The 20,927-nt window shown below is 36.2% G+C and overlaps 1 protein-coding gene across 5 annotated transcripts in view; it reads right to left on the bottom strand.

The window, feature by feature from the left end:
* Positions 1 to 20,606, bottom strand: part of PRKAA2 (protein kinase AMP-activated catalytic subunit alpha 2) — a 56,739-nt gene extending 36,133 nt beyond the window's left edge. For 2 of the 5 annotated variants that reach the window (XM_079101928.1, XM_079101925.1), the window contains exons 1-2: positions 20,417 to 20,555; positions 19,222 to 19,377 (exon numbers count right to left, since the gene is read on the bottom strand). Coding sequence is in view for 1 of the 5 variants with exons in the window: in XM_079101924.1 (XP_078958050.1) it covers positions 20,417 to 20,510 (94 nt within the window). In the remaining 4 variants the exon portion in view is untranslated. Of the gene's footprint in view, positions 1 to 19,221; positions 19,378 to 20,213; positions 20,367 to 20,416 lie in introns of those variants that run through there. The other 3 variants (XM_079101926.1, XM_079101924.1, XM_079101927.1) reach the window with 3 other exon arrangements.
* Between the last annotated feature and the right edge of the window lie 321 nt (positions 20,607 to 20,927).

Raw genomic sequence — 20,927 nt, 5'->3', positions numbered from 1 at the left:
AATAGACTGAAACCCAAGACCTCTTATAACTAGATGTGGCCATGGGTACACTTTGCCCAGTAACATGTAACCAGAAATGTCCCTGGGAGCTTCTTCTTCAGCCCTTCCCTTATCCCAACACCTCAATGCTCAAGGCCACCAGTCTGCACCCTGAGGTCAGATCAGGCAGCAGGAAGCAACAAACAAGAGAAGCTCCCACTTTGGCTTCCATCAGGCAGGACAACATGAACTGCCTGCTTCAGACTTTCAACAGGAGATCAAAATACTCTTGGATCTTGTTTAAGGCCCTCTTAATCTGACAATTTCTGTCACTCATAGCTGAATCTAATGCACTATTCAGAATACTTTAAAACTCATTTCAAATCTCCAATTCTGCTGAGCAACCATACATAAATTGATGGAAATTATCATATACAACTCATACAATTTCTTGAATTAGAGAGTTAAAAGAACTCTAAAAAAATTATCTTCCATTAGGAGTCCATTTTGGGGGTGCTGGGGAGACAGCTCAGTCGATAGAGTGCTTGCCTTGCAAGCCCAAGGCCCTGGGTTCTATCCCCAGCACTGAAAAAAAACAAAAAAAAAGAAAGGAGTCCATTTTGGTTTTCCTAAATTTTTCCCAAAATATGCTCTAACACTAGGAGATTTTGAGGGGGAAAAAAATTCACAGTCACCAGAACTATGCCTTTTATAATTTTACATTTGATAAGGTGAAGAGCTGCCACATAGAAGGAATAGAACTGTTTTATATGGTTTTAGGAGGCAAAAGTGTAAATAATCAGTAGAAATGTTTTCAAATGACAGTCATCCTTTCTATGAAGTTTCTCCCTAACTCCGTTTTCATATTTGCCTATACTGAAAATTTCCCTTTTGGGGGGAGCTATACTATTCCTTGAACATATTTTTTCCCACAGGATATATAATACTATTGAAATTTACTTGATTCTCTGTTGATCTCTTGATTATTTGTTGAGAGGAGGTCAAAAGCCTGGTCCCTTGGGTCTTTGTTTACTGTCAGGGACACAGCAGCTGGTAATAGTAAACCAGGAAAACGGAGCATGAAATGGCTATAAACTTGATTAGGAACACACAGTATTGGTAGAGCAGAGATCTAAACCCAGGCAGCATATTTCCAGAATCAGAATATTTCTCTAACTACATCAGCCAGGATTCAAATGGAAGCTCAGTCATTTGTCAGGATTACCATAAGATAAATTCTTATACTACATAATAGGTTGGACTAGATCAAGCCTAATTCCCCTTCCAACTCTAAGATCTCTAAGTATATCTGCAAGGATCATTCCATATTGAAGAGTATAAATCTTTCAAACCACTCTTGCCTCTTGATGATTTTTGGTGGTCATTTTTTAGATGTTTTACAGCTCTGACACATTTTTCTTAATGTATAACAGGCAGAACTTCACACAGCTATTAATGCAGGTGTAAATACACAATTTTCTGTGAAAAGATTCTAACTTTTCAAATTTCCAATATCATTCCCAGATGAAATTAAGCATCTTTCATCACAAGCACGTAACCTATAATTTTACGAGGCACGATTTAGAATTTTATGAAGCACAATTTAGACTACTTCTCTGTATATTATTCCATATTAATTCATATTAAATATTTCCTCAATTTGGAGATCAAACCCAGGGGCACTTAATCACTAAGCCACATCCCAGCCCATTTTATTTTTTATTTTGAGACAGTCTTTTACTAAGTTGCTTAGGGCCTTATTAAGTTGTTGAGTCTGGCTTTGAACTTAAAATCCTCCTGTATCGTCTCCCAAGTCACTAGGGTTATAGGTGTGTACCACTGCACCTGGCTAAAATACCATGTCATTTAAAATATCATTATACTTTACAAAAAAAAAAAGAAATGATTTAAAATGTTATTAATTCACTACTCATTTACAACCCATTAATCTGTTAGACTCAAACTGATAAAATGTCCTTCTGCTATAAAGGCTACAAAAATACTATATAATAATTTGAACTATGTCAGGGAGGGAAAAGTTAAGACCACAAAAAAAAATTCACATCCAACATTGGATCAGTAACTGCATGGAGTATTTCCTATACATCTACAGAGTCCATGCCCTATGTACAAAAGAAAAATTCTTAACCTACATTTTTGGACTTCAAGTTTTTTTCTCACTGAAATCATGATACTCATAGGCTATGCTCCCAGGAAATTATTAGTGTATTTAAGGAAAATCAAGTCTATTACTGTATTTTTCTTGTATAATAAAAGAGATCCCTCACTATATTATAGAACACGGCTGAAAAATACTTCTTAAAATCTTCAAGGTGTTTGTGGGATGTTCTGACAAAATTTGAACTACAAAAATGTATACTAAATGCTTCAGGAGGGTCTTCAAATAAAAGCAGGAAGAGACTTTGAAGAGAGGAAGAGTCAGGTATCATCCTTCTAAAGGACACAGGAGTTACTTTGAAACTAGATCTTTCCCTTGTGGACAACATTCATGTTGTATGATCTGTAGTGGGGATATTTAATGATAATGTCTAATTCTTTCCCACAGATCTTGGAAGAACAACTAGCTGGTGTTACGTCTGTATATATACACACGATAAACGTTTCACATACATTAATTTTAACCTTATAAAACAATCCTGTGAGGTGAACTTTCAGATAAGGAAAATAAAGTTTAGAGAACAGACGAAAACAATCATCTAAATTCAGATCTGATTCTAAAGTCTAGATTCTGAATGATTACATTCAACACTCTATGGTATGCCGACCAACAAAAGATATAACTTATAATGTCTAAAATAACACATATACTATATTAAAAGCATTACCACAAATAATAATTTGTGGTTGGGAGAAAAGATACTCAGAATTCTAATTTTAGAAACCAGGAACATAGTCTTCTAGATAAGAGTGAAATTTTGGGCTGCCCTGGCTCCAAGATTCTAATAGTTTTAGGGAAAGACCTTGAAATTAGCCCTAGGTTTAAGGAATAGGAGAAAAAAGTTGGGAACTAAAAGAAAGAAGTGAGTGGAGAACATGGATAAGTTCTGGGATCTGACAGAAAGCACAATCATCTGTCTTCATAATCTCCTTTGCTGTAGACCCAAGGATTAAAAACAGTTGTCTTCCCACTGTTAATTGCTTTTGACCAAAGTGCCCATACATTATGAAATTATTCAGAAGAAAGAAAGGTAAGTTTTCTGTACATCTTCCAGTGCAAGTAAGGAAGGTTGACTGAAACTAAAACTAGAAGACTCAAGAATATTCTATGGGGGGCTGGGGAGATAGCTCAGTCGGTAGAGTGCTTGCCTTGTAAGCACAAGGCCCTGGGTTCGATCCCCAGCACCAAAAAAACAAAACAAAACCAAAAAAAAAAAAAAAAAAAAAAATACTCTATGGTGACACTGACCAGAAGTTCTGGGATTCAAGTCAAATCACTGTAGCACATAGAATGGAGGGTCCACTGATACTGGGAAGCTGGATCCCATCTTGTAGTATGTTGTGTACTTAGTTGGAAAACTGGGAGCAAGAGGATATTAGAATGATTTATGTAAAACTGGAAGACTTAATATAGTTAGAGATGTAAATATCATTACAGGATCATTTTTCACCACTCCCTCACCTCAAATGTTATATATACTTCAGTCACTTAGAACCACTAAATTCCTTCTAAGGACTGCACGTCTTCTCAATGCCCAGTTCTTGATAAGTATTTAGTAAGTTTCAGTGGAATTTTACTCAGTAGAATAAATGAATGCTACTAACACATGACCCATTTGCATCCCTGATCTCCAGTGCTTTGCCTGTCTCACTTATTTTTCAAAATCAAGCTTGAGAACCACTGTTCCCAGTAAGCATTACCTAACCACCCCTCCCAACCCCACTCATTCCAATAACTCAGAAGTCTGTACGCCCCTCCAATGTGCCTTCCTATTCCCTCTCCCTGGTGGTGCTTCAAGTGCTGTGATCATTTTGTTGTTGATCTTCATACCAACCAGCTCCTTCAGAGGAGGGTCCACATCTCATTTATCTTCCATCCTCAGCATCTGGCACAGTGCCTGATACATAACTGATGCTCAGTAACTATTTACCTACTATATGAATAAAATGCATGATGAATACTAACATTTGGGATAGAAAAACATATGACCTAGGCATCATATTCTACTAGCATTGCTGCTTTAGAATTTGAGAGGGATATGCAAATTGGATGAACTAATCAGACTCATATTTGAGGCAAACCAACAAATATCAAAGGAGAGACATTATCTATACATTCCAAGACACCAACCCCCCCAATCCAACATGGTACTGCATTCCAGGAACTTCTAAATATAGAAAAGTATTAATAAAAGAAAGATAACCATCAGCATCAGGGCCTCAATTTTCTTAAAGTCTAGTCATTATAGAAGAAACTACATGTCTTCCAGAAAAACAAATTTAAAAAGAGGAGATCCAGATGGTCAATAAACATATGAAAAGGTTATTGTAAGTTATCAGGAAATGTAAATTGAAAGCACAATGCAATATAAAACCACAATGAAATACAATACCACAGACACCACTATGTACTGGTGAGAACACAGAGTACCCGGAACTTTAACTTTTAAAAGTGTATACTCTATGACTCACTGATTCTAATCCTAAGTATACAACCCAACAGCAATGATAATAAGTAGAATATGCTTAGAATGCCTTGACATAGTTATAAGAAATTCTCAATGCTGCTACTCCACGGGCTTAACCTTCAGGTAGCAAAAATCTAAGAAACAAAAAAGCGCAATACGCTGTAGAAAGGAACTGGCCAGAGTGGGTATTTGAAGCAGGATGAAAGCACCAAAAATTCTGAGGCCTAGGAGGTAAAGCCTTGGGGGAAAGCACTTATGATATTAATAGGGAAAAAATGCAGTTCTGAATCCCTACTACATATCAGGCACTTTGTGTGTATGTGTATGCACACATATATGTATATGACTATATTCATATACACATATATATAAATACACAGCTTCTGTGTATGTATATACATTATTAAGCACTCTATATTTTTTAAATTTAAACCCTCCAAAAGTTCTTACAGGAGAAACTGAGGCTCACATAATTTAAGAAACTTACCAAATATTCATATAGGAAATTAACATTAGAACTGTGATTCAAAGCAGTTCCTTGTGATTCAAAGTGGTATCTTGTTAGTCCCTAAGCAATTCTCAGGGGAAAATTAAGTTCTTTATTTTCCTACTTCCTAAGAGTTCTATTGCCGCTGTTAGGTAGACTGAAAACAACACTTGGACTAAAAAGAAAAGTGCAACAAAACCCATTTCTCAGAGGTATGCTACATATTCCCAAACATAACCTGATGTTGTTTAAATCAGGTTATATATCATAAAAAAGGAATTCTGAAACTTAAGTTCTAACAAAGTTTTCATGTTAAGAAGGCATGTTCTAAATTATTTTGAACAAATGACTATGTGTGTAAGACACTTGGCAAGAAGCATATCATTACTAGCTGAAAGAATTTTTTAAAAAATTAATTTATCAAGGATACAGTTACTGCTGAAGAGTGACTTCATACTTACCAATAGAGAATACCATCCTAAATAAGCCTTGTAAACATCATTTTAAAAATTATAATACTATATGGTTATAACATGAAGCTCATAAGTCTAACTCTCTAAGATGAGAAAACGTAGCTGCTATGTTATTGAGTGGTAGGTACGTAATAGTATCATAAATGGATTCAGAAATACTGGAATGCAAACAATTTAAATGAAAATAAATATGGTACTCTGAAAAAACATGACAGATGATCAAAAATATAGTCTTAGTAACCATAAGTGTTAACAAATCTTTTAAAAATCAAATATTTCTGACTACAATGGAAAATAAAACCTAGAAATCAACAACAAAAGAAACTTTGGAAATTATACAAATAGAGACTGAACAACACATTTATGAATGAACAGTAGGTCCTAGAAGATAATCAAAAGGGAAATTTAAAAATGTCTCAAAACAAATGAAAATGGAAACAACATACTAAAACTTACAGGACAGAACAAAAACAGTGTCGAGGGAATTCTATAGCAATAAGAAAAATATTTCTCATTTGCATCTATGTTCATTAAGGCTGTTGGTCTACATCAAAAAATATATGAAGATTTCAAAGAAACACTCTAACAATACATCTCAAGGACCTAGAAAAGAATAAACCAAATCCAAAGGTGTATAAGGAAAGAAATAACAAAGTTCAAAGAAGAATAAAAAATACAAAAGACTAATGAAGCCAAGAGTTGGTTTTTTGAAAAGATAAACAAAATTGACATACCTCTGGTAGACTAACCAAAAAAGAGAGAAAGATGAAAAAAAAATAAAATTAGTGATGCAGAGGGAACACTGCAACCAATATCACAGAAATACAAAGGATGATTAGAGACAACTAATAACAACCATATACTAATATATCCCTATAAGAAAGAGTTAAATTTCTAGACACATGTGACCTACCCAAACTGAACCATGAAGACATTTAAAAAAAAAAAACTTGAATAAACCAACAAGTAATAAAACAATCAGTAGTAAAATGTCTCCAACAAAGAAAGGCCCAGGACTGAACAGCTTCTCTGTTGAATTTCAGCAAACCTTTAAAAAGAAACAGCAATTTTTCTCAAACTATTCCAAAGAATTGAAAGGGAGGGAATCCTTCCAAACTCAAGGAGGCCAGTATCACCCTGACATTAAAACCTGACCAAAATGCAACAAAAAACAAAACAAACAAAAAAATAGAAAATAGACCAACAACTCTAATGAAAACAGATGCAAAAACTCCCAACAAAATATTAACAAATCAAATCCACCACCACATCGAAAAGATCATTCACCATGATCTCAATGGATTTATCCCAGAGATATAAGGATGGTTTGACATATACCAATCAAGAAATCCACAGTATATAAGAAAAATATTTCTCATTTGCATCTATGTTCATTAAGGCTGTTGGTCTACATCAAAAATATATGAAGATTTCAAAGAAACACTCTAACAATACATCTCAAGGACCTAGAAAAGAATAAACCAAATCCAAAAGTGTAGAAGGAAAGAAATAACAAAGTTCTTAAAAAGTATATAAACAGAGAATAAAGGATAAAAATAATGATCATCTCATAGAGGCATAAAAAACATTTGATAAAATTCAACATACTTCATGATAAAAATCCTGAACAAATTAGGCATTGAAGGTTTGTATTTCAACAGAATAATGACTACAGCCAATATCATAATAATGGGGAAAAACTGAGTTTACTCTAAGATCTGGAACAAGAAATATGTTATTCATTCTCACCATTCTTATTCAATAGAGTAAAAGTTCTAGTTATAACACTTAGGCAAGAGAAAAAAAAAGCCTTCAAATAGAGAGGAAATCAAATCATCCCAATCCACAGATATGATTCTATATAGACAGAAACCTAAAGACTATTAGAATTGATAAACAGATTCAGTAAAATTGCTTATTACTAAATCAATATACAAAAATCAATAGTATTTTATATTCAAATAATGAACTTGCTGAGAAAGAAATCATAAAAGCAAACACATTAATAATAGCTACCAAAAACAAAACCAAAAACCCTATGAATAAATTCATCTAAAAACTCAAAAGATCTCTGTAGGAAAATTAGAAAACCCTGCATATGAATATCCAGTTTTCCTAGCACCATGTATTGAAGAGGCCTCTCTCCATTATGTTTTTGGTGTCTTTTTTGAAAGTCAATTAGCTACCTGTAGATATTTGGGTTTATTGCTACAATTTCTGTTCTGTCCCATTTCATTGGTTTATGTCTCTCTCTTTTTCAAAATTCCAACATGATGCCCTTTTTGTTAAGGTGGCTCCATTGTACCTCTCTCACCAGAAACAAAAGTCAACTCAAAATGGATCAAAGCCCTAACTAACTATAAGACTTGAATCTATGAAATGACTAGAAGAAAACACAGGGAGCACCACTGTGGGAAAATGCAACCTGGCAATCAATGCTGACTTTTATAATGCTCCCATGGCGGTGCTGGGAATGGAAACCAGGGTCGGGGGCATGCTAGACAAGTGCTCTACTAGTGAGTTACATTCCCAGCCTTTTTTTTTTTATTTTGACACAAGATCTCCCTAAACTGACCAGGCTGGCTAGACTTGAACCTCGATCATCCTGCATCCATTGTAACAATAGTTGGAATTATGGGTGTGTGCCACTGTTCTCACTGAAAGCACAGCCAACACCAAAATGCATCTGTTATCAACAGCCCTTAATGATGTACTCCCCATCTTCCATTAATTCACTTATATTTCCATACTTCTCACTCAACTCTGTTTAAAAGGAAAAATTATAAAAAAAAAAAAAATTAAAGGTCTAGTTGACTTTTTCTAGAATGATTTCAAAGTTTTCTTACACGGTTAATACAGAGGACAATTCTATACTGGCTCTGGTAGATGGGCCCCTTCTATAATTACATGTTATGAATCTCTATTTTTTAGAAAACTGGCACATTTCAAAGTTTGATTACATGGAACCTAGCTTCAGTAACTCCATTGTTTGGTCAGTCCAAACAATAGCCTCCCATAAACTGGTTACCAAGCCCAAGCCCTCTTCTTTATTTCCTGAGTCTAATCTATTTCCTGGAAACTTTAATACATGAAAATATTACTAAAAGTTATGTTGCTTCTTAGAAAGGAAAGGGGAAAGGAAAGGAGAGGAGAGGAGAAACACTTTTAAGACACTGGTATAGGCAATGACCCCCCCAAACTGCAAGAAACAAAAGCAAAAATAGACAAATGAAATTACATTTAGTTAGACAAACTAAAATCTTTTGCATGACAAAGGAAGCAATCAACAGAGTGAAGTGAAAACTTACAAAATGAGAGAAAATATTTGCCAACAATTCATGTGATAAAAGATTAATATCCAGAATACATGAAGAACTCTAAAGGAATACCACACATATCAGTAAGCCAGGCCGTGTAGGAAGTCAGTGACCTTCATTCATTCATATTGAGGGCTTTAAACTCTGGGAGTCAGGAGTGATCTGACACACATACATATGTTCTGACTCCTACCATCACCAGCCTTCTGCCAAAACAACACAAAGTTCCTTTCTTTGCTCAGAGTGAAACAAAACAGTCTCACTGTTTTTCTCTTAAGAGGAGACTTTCCTTGAAATCCTTTAAAATTCTCAGAGTTCTAACAAGGAAGCAAAAGACTTTTCTTTCCTTTTGATCTACCACTGATTAAATAAATACAACATTAAACACTTTGTATAAATATCTTATTAATTCTCAGAACCCTATACGGTAAATATCATTATGTTCAGTGTAGAGGAGGATACTAGGAATCAGAGAACAATCAGCGAGTGTCCTGATGGTGTGTCTGCCTCCAAAGCCCAAGCCCAATATTCATACTACTTTACCTCTCGATTACCAGTTTCTCTTGAAAATAACATATCAAAAGTGTTCACCTGCACGACTATTCTCTTACCCTTAGAATTAGATCTGATACGAGAAATGAGGCCACAGGAAGGAATGGAGTAGTGACAGACTAAGGAGGGAGGGACAATGGCTGAGAACAACTAAGTAAGGAAAACTGTGTGTTCAGTGAAAGAGCAAAGCTGGGACAGAGCTGTAACCTTTGCTATGGATCAGATACACTGAAGTTATCCATCAAGAACTGCTTAAAGCTGGGTAAGATGGCACATGCCTGTAATCCCAGGGACTCAGGAGGCTGAGACAGGACAAGTCCAAAGTAAGCCTTAGCAAGCTAGATCTGCCCTTAGTGAGGTCTTAGCAAGACCCTGTCTCAAAGCAAAATATAAAAAGGGCTGGAGATGTGGGTCAGTGGTTAAGCATCCCTGGGTTCTATCCCCAGAACAAAAATGAAATCTGCTAAATATCAAGAAAATAAAACATGGACTAAAAAATTTGGGTAACCCCTAAATCATATAATATCATACATGGCATGTATTCAAGGTTTATTGAAAGAATGAGTTTATATATCCCTGAAGACGTTTCTCTCCTAGTTGTTTTTAACACGTTGTCTGTGCATTCATTCAAACTAACACGTTAGTCTATTCATTCTTTCATTCACCAAGTATTTTGAGTGTCTGATATACATGAAGAATTGCCTCAAATGCTGAAAATAAGTGAATTTCCATTCTGATAAAGAATATAAATAAACAATTACATAATGGTCATAAAGAAAAAAGCAGAGGGACTGGGGTTGTGACTCAGTGGTAGAGCACTTGCCTAGTATGTGTGAGGCACTGGGTTCGATTCTCAGCACAGCATATAAATAAAAGAATAAAAATAAAGGTCTATCAACATCAACATCTAAAAAATATTTTTAAAAATACAGCAAAGCAAGATTGACAGGGTAGAAGCAGGAAGATGGACTATTTTAAACAGATCAGGAAAGATCTGAGAATGTGATTTTTTTTTTTTTTTTAGTAAAAACTTGCTCTATACCTAATTTCTTTGACCATGATATGTTGTATTTAGCTTCAGACTGTACCTTTAAAATATTTTTAAACTTAATCTAGGATTCTACAGGGAAACCAACTTAATTTTTACTTTCTCATTTAGTATGAAAAATAGAGAAAGAAAAAGTTTACCAGTATAGAAGAGATTATTTTAAACTGCTGGAGAATATGTAAGCATTCAGGTGAAGGATAAAAGATCTGAAAAAATGTTCTCAGATGCCCTCACTCCAGATGAACAGACTACCAGAAATACAGATCACAAAGCTTTGTAAAGTTTTAAGCAGCGTGCCCTCTCCCATGTCTTTCCAACTGCTGTCCTTACGCATCTATTTCTATGTGCCTCATTCCACATCTTGTTCTTGTTCATTCCTCTTTTCCTGTCTTCAAATATGTCTCCCCTTGTATCCCCAATAATTACTCCTGACTGACTCATGGGAATCTTATTAAATATATTTAACAAATATAAAGTTCCAGAAAAATTATTTCTAAAGTAGAATTATGAAATGATTGGGACTTCTTTTCAAAACAAAACAAATAACATCAACTCTTTTTGTTTTTTGATTATCTCTAGGGCCTTTAGGTTTGATTTTAATGGTTACCCTCAGAGATTACAACATGAATCCTTGACTTCCTACAGTCAAGGATATAAATTTGCATTTTTATGTGTCACAGAGACAAACATCAAAAAAAAAAGATCATCTCAATAGGATTTTAATCTTTATAGAGTATTGTAATCAAAAACCCAAGTCTTTACCAAGTACTATCCCAGATAAACTACTGACTTTAACTACTGTCTCCCAGGACTCAAACTCCGCTTCTTTTATCTTTTAGCTACTACTGTCTGTACATCCTCTTGCATTTACTACCCTTACAAATTAACAGACAAATCAAACAGAAAGGTCAAGCAAAATGTCAGATTCATTCCAATGCATTTTTCCTTTCACTAGAAAAATGACCACTGCCTTCAAAAAGATTTGGCTGCCTTCAAACAAATTTTATCTTTTCCAGCTTTTCTACTTATTCTTGACTACAAAATTGATTTCATACAAGTTAGAAATCAAAGCTGAGAAAGAAATAAACATCACTAGGAAAATGTGTACTGAATAACAGAATATTGGAGTTAAAAAGGACTTTATAGATCACCTATGCCAAGCTGCCATGCAAACCAGAAATTCTGAAGTAAAAATCTTTTTAGACAGTCATCCAGTATCTGAGCAAATCTGTCAACAAGAGAAATCTCACTGATGTGTGGAAATAGCTGGACCACCCCTAGACAAATCTCCTTCATACAAAGAATCTCATAATTCTGGAATATAATCTGCCTGCTTGACACGTTCACCCAACAATCACAGTTCTCCCCTTCAAAGCACCATTGATTATGCTGACTCCTTTTTCCTGATGATACTTTAACTACTTAAAAACAGCTATCACACCTAAAATGTTTTCTCATATGGAGAAAAATTCATTTCCTTTACCCTATTTCACATGGCATACTTTGGGGGCCATATCTTAATTATAAAGGTCATTCTCTGAATTAATTACAACTGGCTAAGTTTTGTTTTCCCTAATTTCAATGCCAAGAACTGTACTTAATATGCATTTCAGACTATAACAGAAATATACTACCTCTACAACCCAAACTAATTTGCCTTTCTACACCTACTTTACATATAACAAATTTTACACGTTAGCATTCATAATATATAATTCCTAAGGTGGTTGTCACCTAAAACTTAAACATCTCAGAAACTAATATCAACTGTTCCATTCTTTCATGCACCTGTAATTTGGTTTGGTTTTTAATCTGACTGCTAGATTAACACTTGTCCCTACTGAATTTCACTTTCTTGGTTTTCACTTGGCAATCCCAACAGTCAATGTAATTTTAAATTCTGATTCTGATTTATCAATTATTTCATCAAGTTTTCTACCATCCAAAATAGGAACCCTTACTATAATTATTAGTTCTGAGTCCACATCAAAATCATTTATATATGTATTTAAACAGTCTATGGCAGACAGTTCCCCTTACAATGAGACTTCACATCTCTGGGAACAGCTGTTCATCAGCAATCAACCATTCGGAAAACATTCCTTTACCATATCTACTGTAAGAAACAAGTCAAATTTCTTGCTGAAATAAATTTATAGTATGCACCATATATAACCTAATAATGAATTCATAGAGCACTGAATTAGGTTAATAAGGGGTCCTGGTATAAATCTGTGAAAATGGAAACTAACATCAAATTTTACTTAAGACATCAAATGTGACACAAGAATCATTTCGGCAACTTTTTTTTACAAATATTTCCCACTTTATTGTAAATTAGTAAATAAGGTGTTGTAGCATGTATTGCCACATTCTACAAATCCAATAAACACAGCTTCAAATTTGTTCTTCAAATCCAATAAATATGGTCAATGTTTAAAATCTATTGGTTTTATTATTCCACTAAGACTGGAAGAACTGAGTTCTGGAATGCCATATAGTATCAAATCAAATATATTTTTTAAATAAAATAGAAACATTAAATACTTATGGTATTGGCCAAGGAAAGTAAATTTAGAGAAAAAAAAGGAAAAATGTTTGCTGTTTATAAAATTTTAATTATATTATTTTCAGGTATGACAGTCAAATTCAACTGCCTTATAACAAATTTATAATTTAGAACCTCAAAGATGTTGAATATTGTTCATCATGTTTTTAATAGTATGTAAACTCATGTAAAGAAAAATAGTTCTGAGAAAACAAAATACTTACATAAATTAATACATGAACATTCAGAATATGAAATATACCAAGATTTGCTGAATTGTCTTTAATCGGATAAAAAGCTGTTTTTAAAAATCTAAGAATAGATTTAAAGTTATTAATACTTTAAAAACAAAGGCACTGCCACAAGAAATATAGTGAAAATTTATCAGAGGCAAACACTGTTAAACATCAGATACCACTTAAGAAAGAACACTGTTCCCTTGAAGGGGTGAAGGAGGTTTCTATTATTAGAAGAGATTAAAAACTGCCTGAAATTCTTTCCTTAACAACACCACACTAAAAATAAAATGGTTCACCACATTTCAAAACAAACACATTGCTTTGCATGTACATTTCAGTCACTAAAAGAATAGATAAAAATAAAACCTGATTCCCAAAATTTCTTTTACATTTGTATCTAATAAATATACTAAATAGATTCGTTGTCATTTCTGTAACACGTTCAACATTTTAGGGGTCTTATATGATTGAATCTTGCCACTAGGTCAAATTAAATTATATGCTTGGCTTCAAAATTTAACTAATTTCTCTACAAAGCATTTTCCCTATTGAGGAAACCACAGGAATCTTAGAAGGGTAAAGGAGAAAGTATTATCATTACAAAGCAGTACCAAATGCATTCAGAAAAACTGGCATGAACTACAAGATTAGTGAACACTTTGGCATGTTGCTACAAAAAGAAAAAAAAGCAGACAACCAAGTGAGAGTGGTGCTGGGAAGGGACCAAGTCCAGGGAACTGAAGTAATTACCTCAAATACAGGAACAAACTACAAACTCTTTCTAATGCATATACCTGTATTGAGGGAAAGTTTGGTTGAAAGGCTTTTTCTTAGATCAGAGTACATTCTCTGTGCTTTAAAAAAAAAAAAAAATAGTTACTTTATTTATTCTAATTTTAGTACAAGTAAACTGTGCCTTTAAAATGACTTAGACATAGAAACTGCCAGGGGCTACTCAAACTTCCCTCCCTTTCCTGCTTTTGCCTCCTTCCTCCAACAGCTTCGGTGATCACTGCCACTGGATTTGGAATATATGCATGCTATGTTTATGTACGTTATGTGTTTAGATTTATTATGTGTTTGCACACCTGCCTTAGGAGTGATGTGTAGAAGAGGGGGAACAGTGAGCAGGGTCTGCAGAATTAGAGATTCTGAACATATTCATTCATTCATTCACACACACATGGAGATGACTTGGGAAAACAAAACAGTAAATTCTTCTTCCTCCTCATAAGATAAATTTCTGGTATCAGAACTAGATCACAGATTATTCTCACAGTTCAGCTAATTATGGATTTAAGTACATAATGGGCCCAAAGTACTTTTGAGAGTCTTTTCACCTACATTCATTTTCGCCTGCACTTCTCACAGCTGTGTAAGAGAATGCGTGGTACTATATCCTTTCTCACAGATCAAGTTTGGTTAGTTCATCTAACCAAACTCTACAGCTGGTTCATGACACTCCTACTGTTCCACACTTGGTCTTCCAAGTCAAACAGTCTTTGTGCTAGACAGGCTATCTACATACAACATTGCATTGCCTTTGTGAACTTACTCTAAATCTATATACATTGTTCCCACTGGAAAATACCTTTTGAAAGTCAATCAAAGGATTACATAAAATTCATTCTGAAATTGAAGACAAAACTGCTTAAGTAAAAATCATATAAATCCAGAAAAAACCTAAATAGCATCACTCAATTACCTAATTGTTTGAAAGATCTAAATGAACTGATTATTACTCAGCTAATACATGGTACAGTTGGCCCTTGGAATCCATGAATTCAACCAACCATGGATCAAAAATATTTGGAAAAATAAAGTTCACATTTGTACTAAAAATGTATACTCTTTTTTTCTTTATCATTATTCCCTAAACAATATAGTAAGTACTTAGACGGCATTAACATGGTATTAGGTATTACTAGTAATCTAGAAGTGATTAAAGTACATTGGAGGATGTGCATGGGTTACATAACAAACACTGTGCCATTTCATGTAAGGGAACCAATCTCAGATTCCAAAGGATGACTACATGACTTAATCAAAAAAGACATTGTTTTAATATAAACATTAATTAAGTACAGTAATCATTAAGAACTCTTTCAGTCCAGGCAACCAAAAAATAGGGGCAGATTATTACAGCTGTCTCAATGTTGGTGTAAGAATTGATGGTATTTCTAAACATCCTGAATTTGATTGCTAGTCTGCTACTTACTAGCACAGCAAACTTGGGCAAGTTACTTAAAGTATCTGATTCTTAATTTCTTCACTTTAAATGGAAATAACACTAAACCCAGAGGATTACCCCAGGAAATAATATAAAATCATGTGCATATAATGCTGTGATTAGAAAAGAAAAATTAAAAGTAAAATAGTTTTAAGTAAAAACTTTAACTGTAGCTTTTACCACTAAAGGGTTACAAATGTGTCTTCCATTCTACCTTACATCTCCATCTCAGTTCTGGTCTTCAACAATTCAAATTTCCATTAAATCAAAAAGAACAATTAAATACATCCATTTTTTGGAATTCAATCTAAAAAAATTTTTTTAAAGATAAAAGTGTAAAGAAGCTTACACATTGTGTGTCTTTGTGTTATCCTTTAGAAGTTCAGCCTGTGATGGCCAGGAAGCAGAGAGAGGGGAAAGGGCATCAGGGAAGATGCACCCTACCAGAGCACTCCACCAGTGACCCACCTCCTGTCACGCTCCATCTGCTTACAGTTAACACCAGCCAGCAAGTCCATTCAAACTAAGATGGACCAATTAGGTTACAGCTCTCATAAGCTAATCATTTCACCTCTGAATATTTACTGCATTAGCAGGAACTTTTGGAGGACCCCTCACATCCAGACCATGACAGATAAGAACCAAACAAGTCTAACTGTAAGAGTTCTAAAGAGCAATTCTACTCTACCCAGATAAAATGAAAACCTAAATTTAAGGAACAAGTTTTAAATAAGAAGCATTTTTTTCAAATTCTGTCAACCCATATAACGTTTTCATTGTATGAAACCTAACAAAATAGACCAATGAAAAGAAAATTCCACTTAAAACATTTTAGATAAGGTTTTATCAATCTTTCAATCACATACTTCTTAAAAATAAGTAAAACCTAGTAAATAAGAACTATGCCATTTTCAATCTTTAGTTATTGTGCCTAACTTTGGTCCATAAGTTGGTACATTAACAACTGAAATTAAATTCTCAATTAGCGTATCAGTTAAGAAAGCATGGGGCTGGGAATATAGCTCAGTTGGTAGAGTGCTCGCCTAGCATGCACAAGGCCCTGAGTTCAATTCCCAGGACCACAAAAAAAAAAAAAAAAAAAAAAAAAAAAGCATGTAAAATGCTTCTCTCTCCTCCATTTCCATGTTTTTAAAACCACATAGAATTAAATAATCTACTGTTAAGGTTTTTAGTAGGAATTGATTTTACAAAATCTAAATCTATAACAGTTAAAAATGCATGTGCTTTCAACAAAAGGTGCTGGAACAACTGAATATACACATGGAAAAAAGTTGGCATTTAACTTCATCTCATGTCAGACAAAACTGGTTCTTAAACATAAGAGCTAAAATAATAAAATATTTACAAGAAAGCATAACTAACCATAAATCTTTGAGATCTTGGGCTAAGCAAAGATTTCTTAACTATGACACTAAAAGCATGTTCATAAAACAAATTAATAAACTGAACCTCATGAAAATTCATAACTTTTATACTTCAAAAGATACCATTAAAAAAGTGAAAAGGCCTTTAAACAAAAGACTGGGAGGAATTATATACAAAACATGTCCAATAAAAGTTTCTATCTAGAATTTTTTTTAATTATTTCAATTCATCTTATAATATGACAAACAGCCTGTCTCAGTTCATTTTCTTTGCTATTACAGAATACCTGAGACTGGATAATTTATAAAGAAAAGTTTATTTTGGCTAGAGGCTGGGAAATCCAAAGATATGGTGCCAGGACCTGCCAGTTTCTGGCGAGGATCTCATACTGCTTCATCTCAAAGCAGAAAAACAGAAGGGCAAACAAGCAAATGGGAAAGAGACAGCAGGTTCACTTTATACCAACTAACCCATGCCTAAGAGAAAGGTATTAATCCCTCTTAATGAACTAAATTATCTAGTGAAGACCACCTCTCAATTCTGTTACACTGAGAATCAGATTCCAACATGAGTTTCAGAGAAGACAAATAATATTCAAACCACAGCACAACCCAATCAAAAAAAAAAAAAAAAAAAAAAATGAGCAAAGATACAGACATTTCACCAAAGAAGATACACAAATAATGAGTACATGAAAATATGTTCAATGATATCAGTCATTCAGAAAATGCAAAATTAAAGCCTTGATGAGCTACCATTTCATACTCACTAGGTACCATTCAAACACAAAGATATGAAGAAAAGGGAACTCTAATACATTGTTGGTGGGACTATAAAACGGTGCAACCATTCTGAAAAAGTCTGACAGAGTCTCAAAAAATTAAACATAAAATTATGATATAACCCAGCAATCCTACACAGATATAAGAAAACATGTCCACACAAAGATTCCCATGTGAATATTCAAGGTAGCATTATTTGTAATAGCCATCAACTGGTATTATGTACGGACAAAATATGGCATATCCATTAAACACAATACTATTCAACAATAAAAAGGAACAAATAACATGACACTCAAGAACTTCAAAGCACTGATAAAGAAGCTACAGATGAGACTCCATATTGAATGACTCCAATTGTAAGTATCCAGAAAAAGCCAATTTACACAGAAAATAGTAAAAGTTTCCTGTGGCCAAGGGTAGGAACAGGATTAACTGTAAATGTGTATGAGGGATCTTATTGTGGTTTTCTAACATGTTCTACAACTGATCTATAATGATGGTTGCAGCATCTGGTAAAATTACCCAAAAATGTTGAACTGTATACTAAGAATGGGTGAATTTTATACATGTTTTAAAAAAAAATGCATGTGCTTTCATTTCAACTGCCCTTGAATTAGTAACGAGGTTGTAGCAATTTCTACAATTTAAAAATTTTTAAATATTAAAAACTACTATATTGATTAGTCTTGGATAAGAAGTCACAATATTTTTTTTCAAAATATTTTTAAATGTTGATATTTTTAAATGTTTTATTTTATTCATTTATTTATATGTGGTGCTAAGACTCGAACCCAATGCTTCACACATGCTAGGCAAGTTCTCTCCTACTGAGCCATAATGCCAGCCCGTCACAATATCTTTTTAAAGAAGAGCTAATACAATGTTAGGAAAACTCCTTACAGCTAACCAGGGGTTCTCCAGGAAAAAGATTCCTCATGAATTCAAGTTCCTTCAGGTTTACCCTTTAAGAAGCCAGTACCTGGAAGCAGCTCAACAATGTCCTTTACAATGGCTGACTGTTCTGATGGGTATTCTACTCTGCATGCAGATTACAGTAGTAGAGGAATTTGAAAAGACAAAAGTGTTTAACACCATTTGAAAGGATGTAGGATTAAGTTATGCAACTTCAAGAGTATACATGTCCAAATGACAAAGACACTGTTTTAGCTTGAGTAATTGTATGTCATAACACAACAGTCCTCAGCAATGATATTAAATGACAAGTAAGGTAACAGGCACTAATCTAATCCCTAACCTAAACCCTGGCTCTTCCTAGATTCATTCTAAATACATGCTAACTATCCATTCTGTTTATAAGAACTTTCAAAAGCAATCAAAGCCTTCTAGAACTTCAAAGAATTTTACAAACTTTTTAGGTCTTTACACAAATACCAAGGTCTGTGAGGCCTGGCCTGACCACCTTATTGAAAACTACCAACCTCACAAAACTCCCTATCCTCCCTTCCCTGATTGACTTTTCTCAATAGTGTGAAACATAAAATTTACATATATATTCTTATTATTGTCTTACCCAGCAGAAAATAAGCTCCATTAAGATCTGATTTTGTTCCTTGTTGTATTGCCACTGGCTGGACCCATGCCTATCATCTAATCGCTCAGTAAGTGTTTTTTGATCAAAGGAGTGGGTATTACACATGAGAAAGACAACAGGCGCTGATCCTTGCCACTGGAATGAACAAGAGTCTTCAAGTGAGGTTAAAATGGAAATTTTAGAAGAACTCAGAAAAGAATCTGTAGCGAGCCTATCCAGCACTTATTCAGAAAAAAATAAAAAGCCAATGCTTCACTTTATAATTCTGGATTTGCAACAGTATTTTTAATAAGCGAACTCCAGCTATGGAGAGAAGGCAGGTTAATTAAATCCCATGTGACTCTTATTAACAAATAACAGGAAAGTTTAATACTTAACTAGTTAGAAATGCTGTATAAAATTTCAAAAGCAATCTGCTTTTCTACACCCAAAATGGGATCCCAGTTCCAAGAAAACAAGCCCTCAGCAGCTTATGCCTTAGCAGTTCTGCCTTCCTGGGCCCCAAATCCTCCACCTCCGAGGAACGTGTGTCTCTCCCCGTCATCCCACCAGCCTCCCTAAACCGTTTTACACACACCAATCCACCCTCCAGCTGCATTTCAGCATTTCACGCATCCAGCAGAAGGACCACTACTACCTCCTGGCCCCTGGAGCGGACCCCAAAACGGTCAGCTCCACCAACCAAGCGTCAAGAACACGAAGGAATCGGAGAAGGCAGGGGCCTCCCTGCAAGGCCAGAAATTGGAGGACATCTTAGACCTCATCCTGGATCTGCCAACCGCTCTGTGACCTTGGGCGTGTCACTGAACCTCGAGGGGTCCCGGTTCTCTCGCCTTTAAGGTGAGGCTCATCTGGACCGAGCCGCTGTGGGGACGACACCGGACCACACGTAAAGCCAGCAGAGCCCCCGGCAAAAGCGGCGACTCGCCCACCCCTCAGCAGCGTGCACGATTCCCTAACCCCTTCCCTACCCGCTTCCCTCCGGCCTCACGCCGGAGGCACTGCGCCGACCTGGTCCAGCCTCCCAGGTCTGCCCCTGAGGCGCGAGGTGCCCGGCCCCAGCCCCGGCGGAGGCGGCGGGCGCAGCACCTGGAGCCCCGGACGCCCGCGCCCCGCCCGGGGCTCCGCGCCGCGGCTCCACCTGCCGCCCGCCCGGCCTCGGCGCGCACTCAACTCTTCACTTTGCCGAAGGTGCCGACGCCCAGCGTGTCCCCCAGCACGTAGTGCCCGATCTTCACCCGCCCGTCGTGCTTTTGCTTCTCAGCCATCTTCAGCGCGCAGCCTCGCTCCGCCGCCCGCCCTCCGCGCGGACGCCGCCGCCGCCGCCTACCCACAGTGCAGCGGGCCGGGGGCGGGCCGCGGGCGCGGGGCTGGCGGGGCGGCGGGGCGCTGGCGGCGGCCGGGGGCAAAGCCGCGGGCGGCGGGCGGGGCGGGGGACGAGCAGCGCCCCCGCGTGAGGCGCGTCCGCGGCGACTCGGCGGCTGCGCGTGCCGGGAGCGCGTGCGCGCGGGCGGGGCCGAGCCAGGTGCGCCGAGGCGCGAGGGGCGGGGCCGCGGGCCCTTTCTGGTGGGAACCCCCGGGAGCCCAGCGCGGGCGGTTCGGGCGGGTCTCCGGGACTGGAAGGAGATGGAAGTAGAACAGAGAGGAGACGCGCCTGACTTCGGGGAGCGAGGGCACGTAAAACT

The sequence above is a fragment of the Sciurus vulgaris genome (assembly GCF_902686455.1).
Source record: "Sciurus vulgaris genome assembly, chromosome: 1".
Classification (NCBI taxonomy): Eukaryota; Metazoa; Chordata; class Mammalia; order Rodentia; family Sciuridae; genus Sciurus; species Sciurus vulgaris.
Note: the sequence above shows the minus strand (reverse complement) of the source record. Positions and strands in the feature narration are given on the sequence as shown.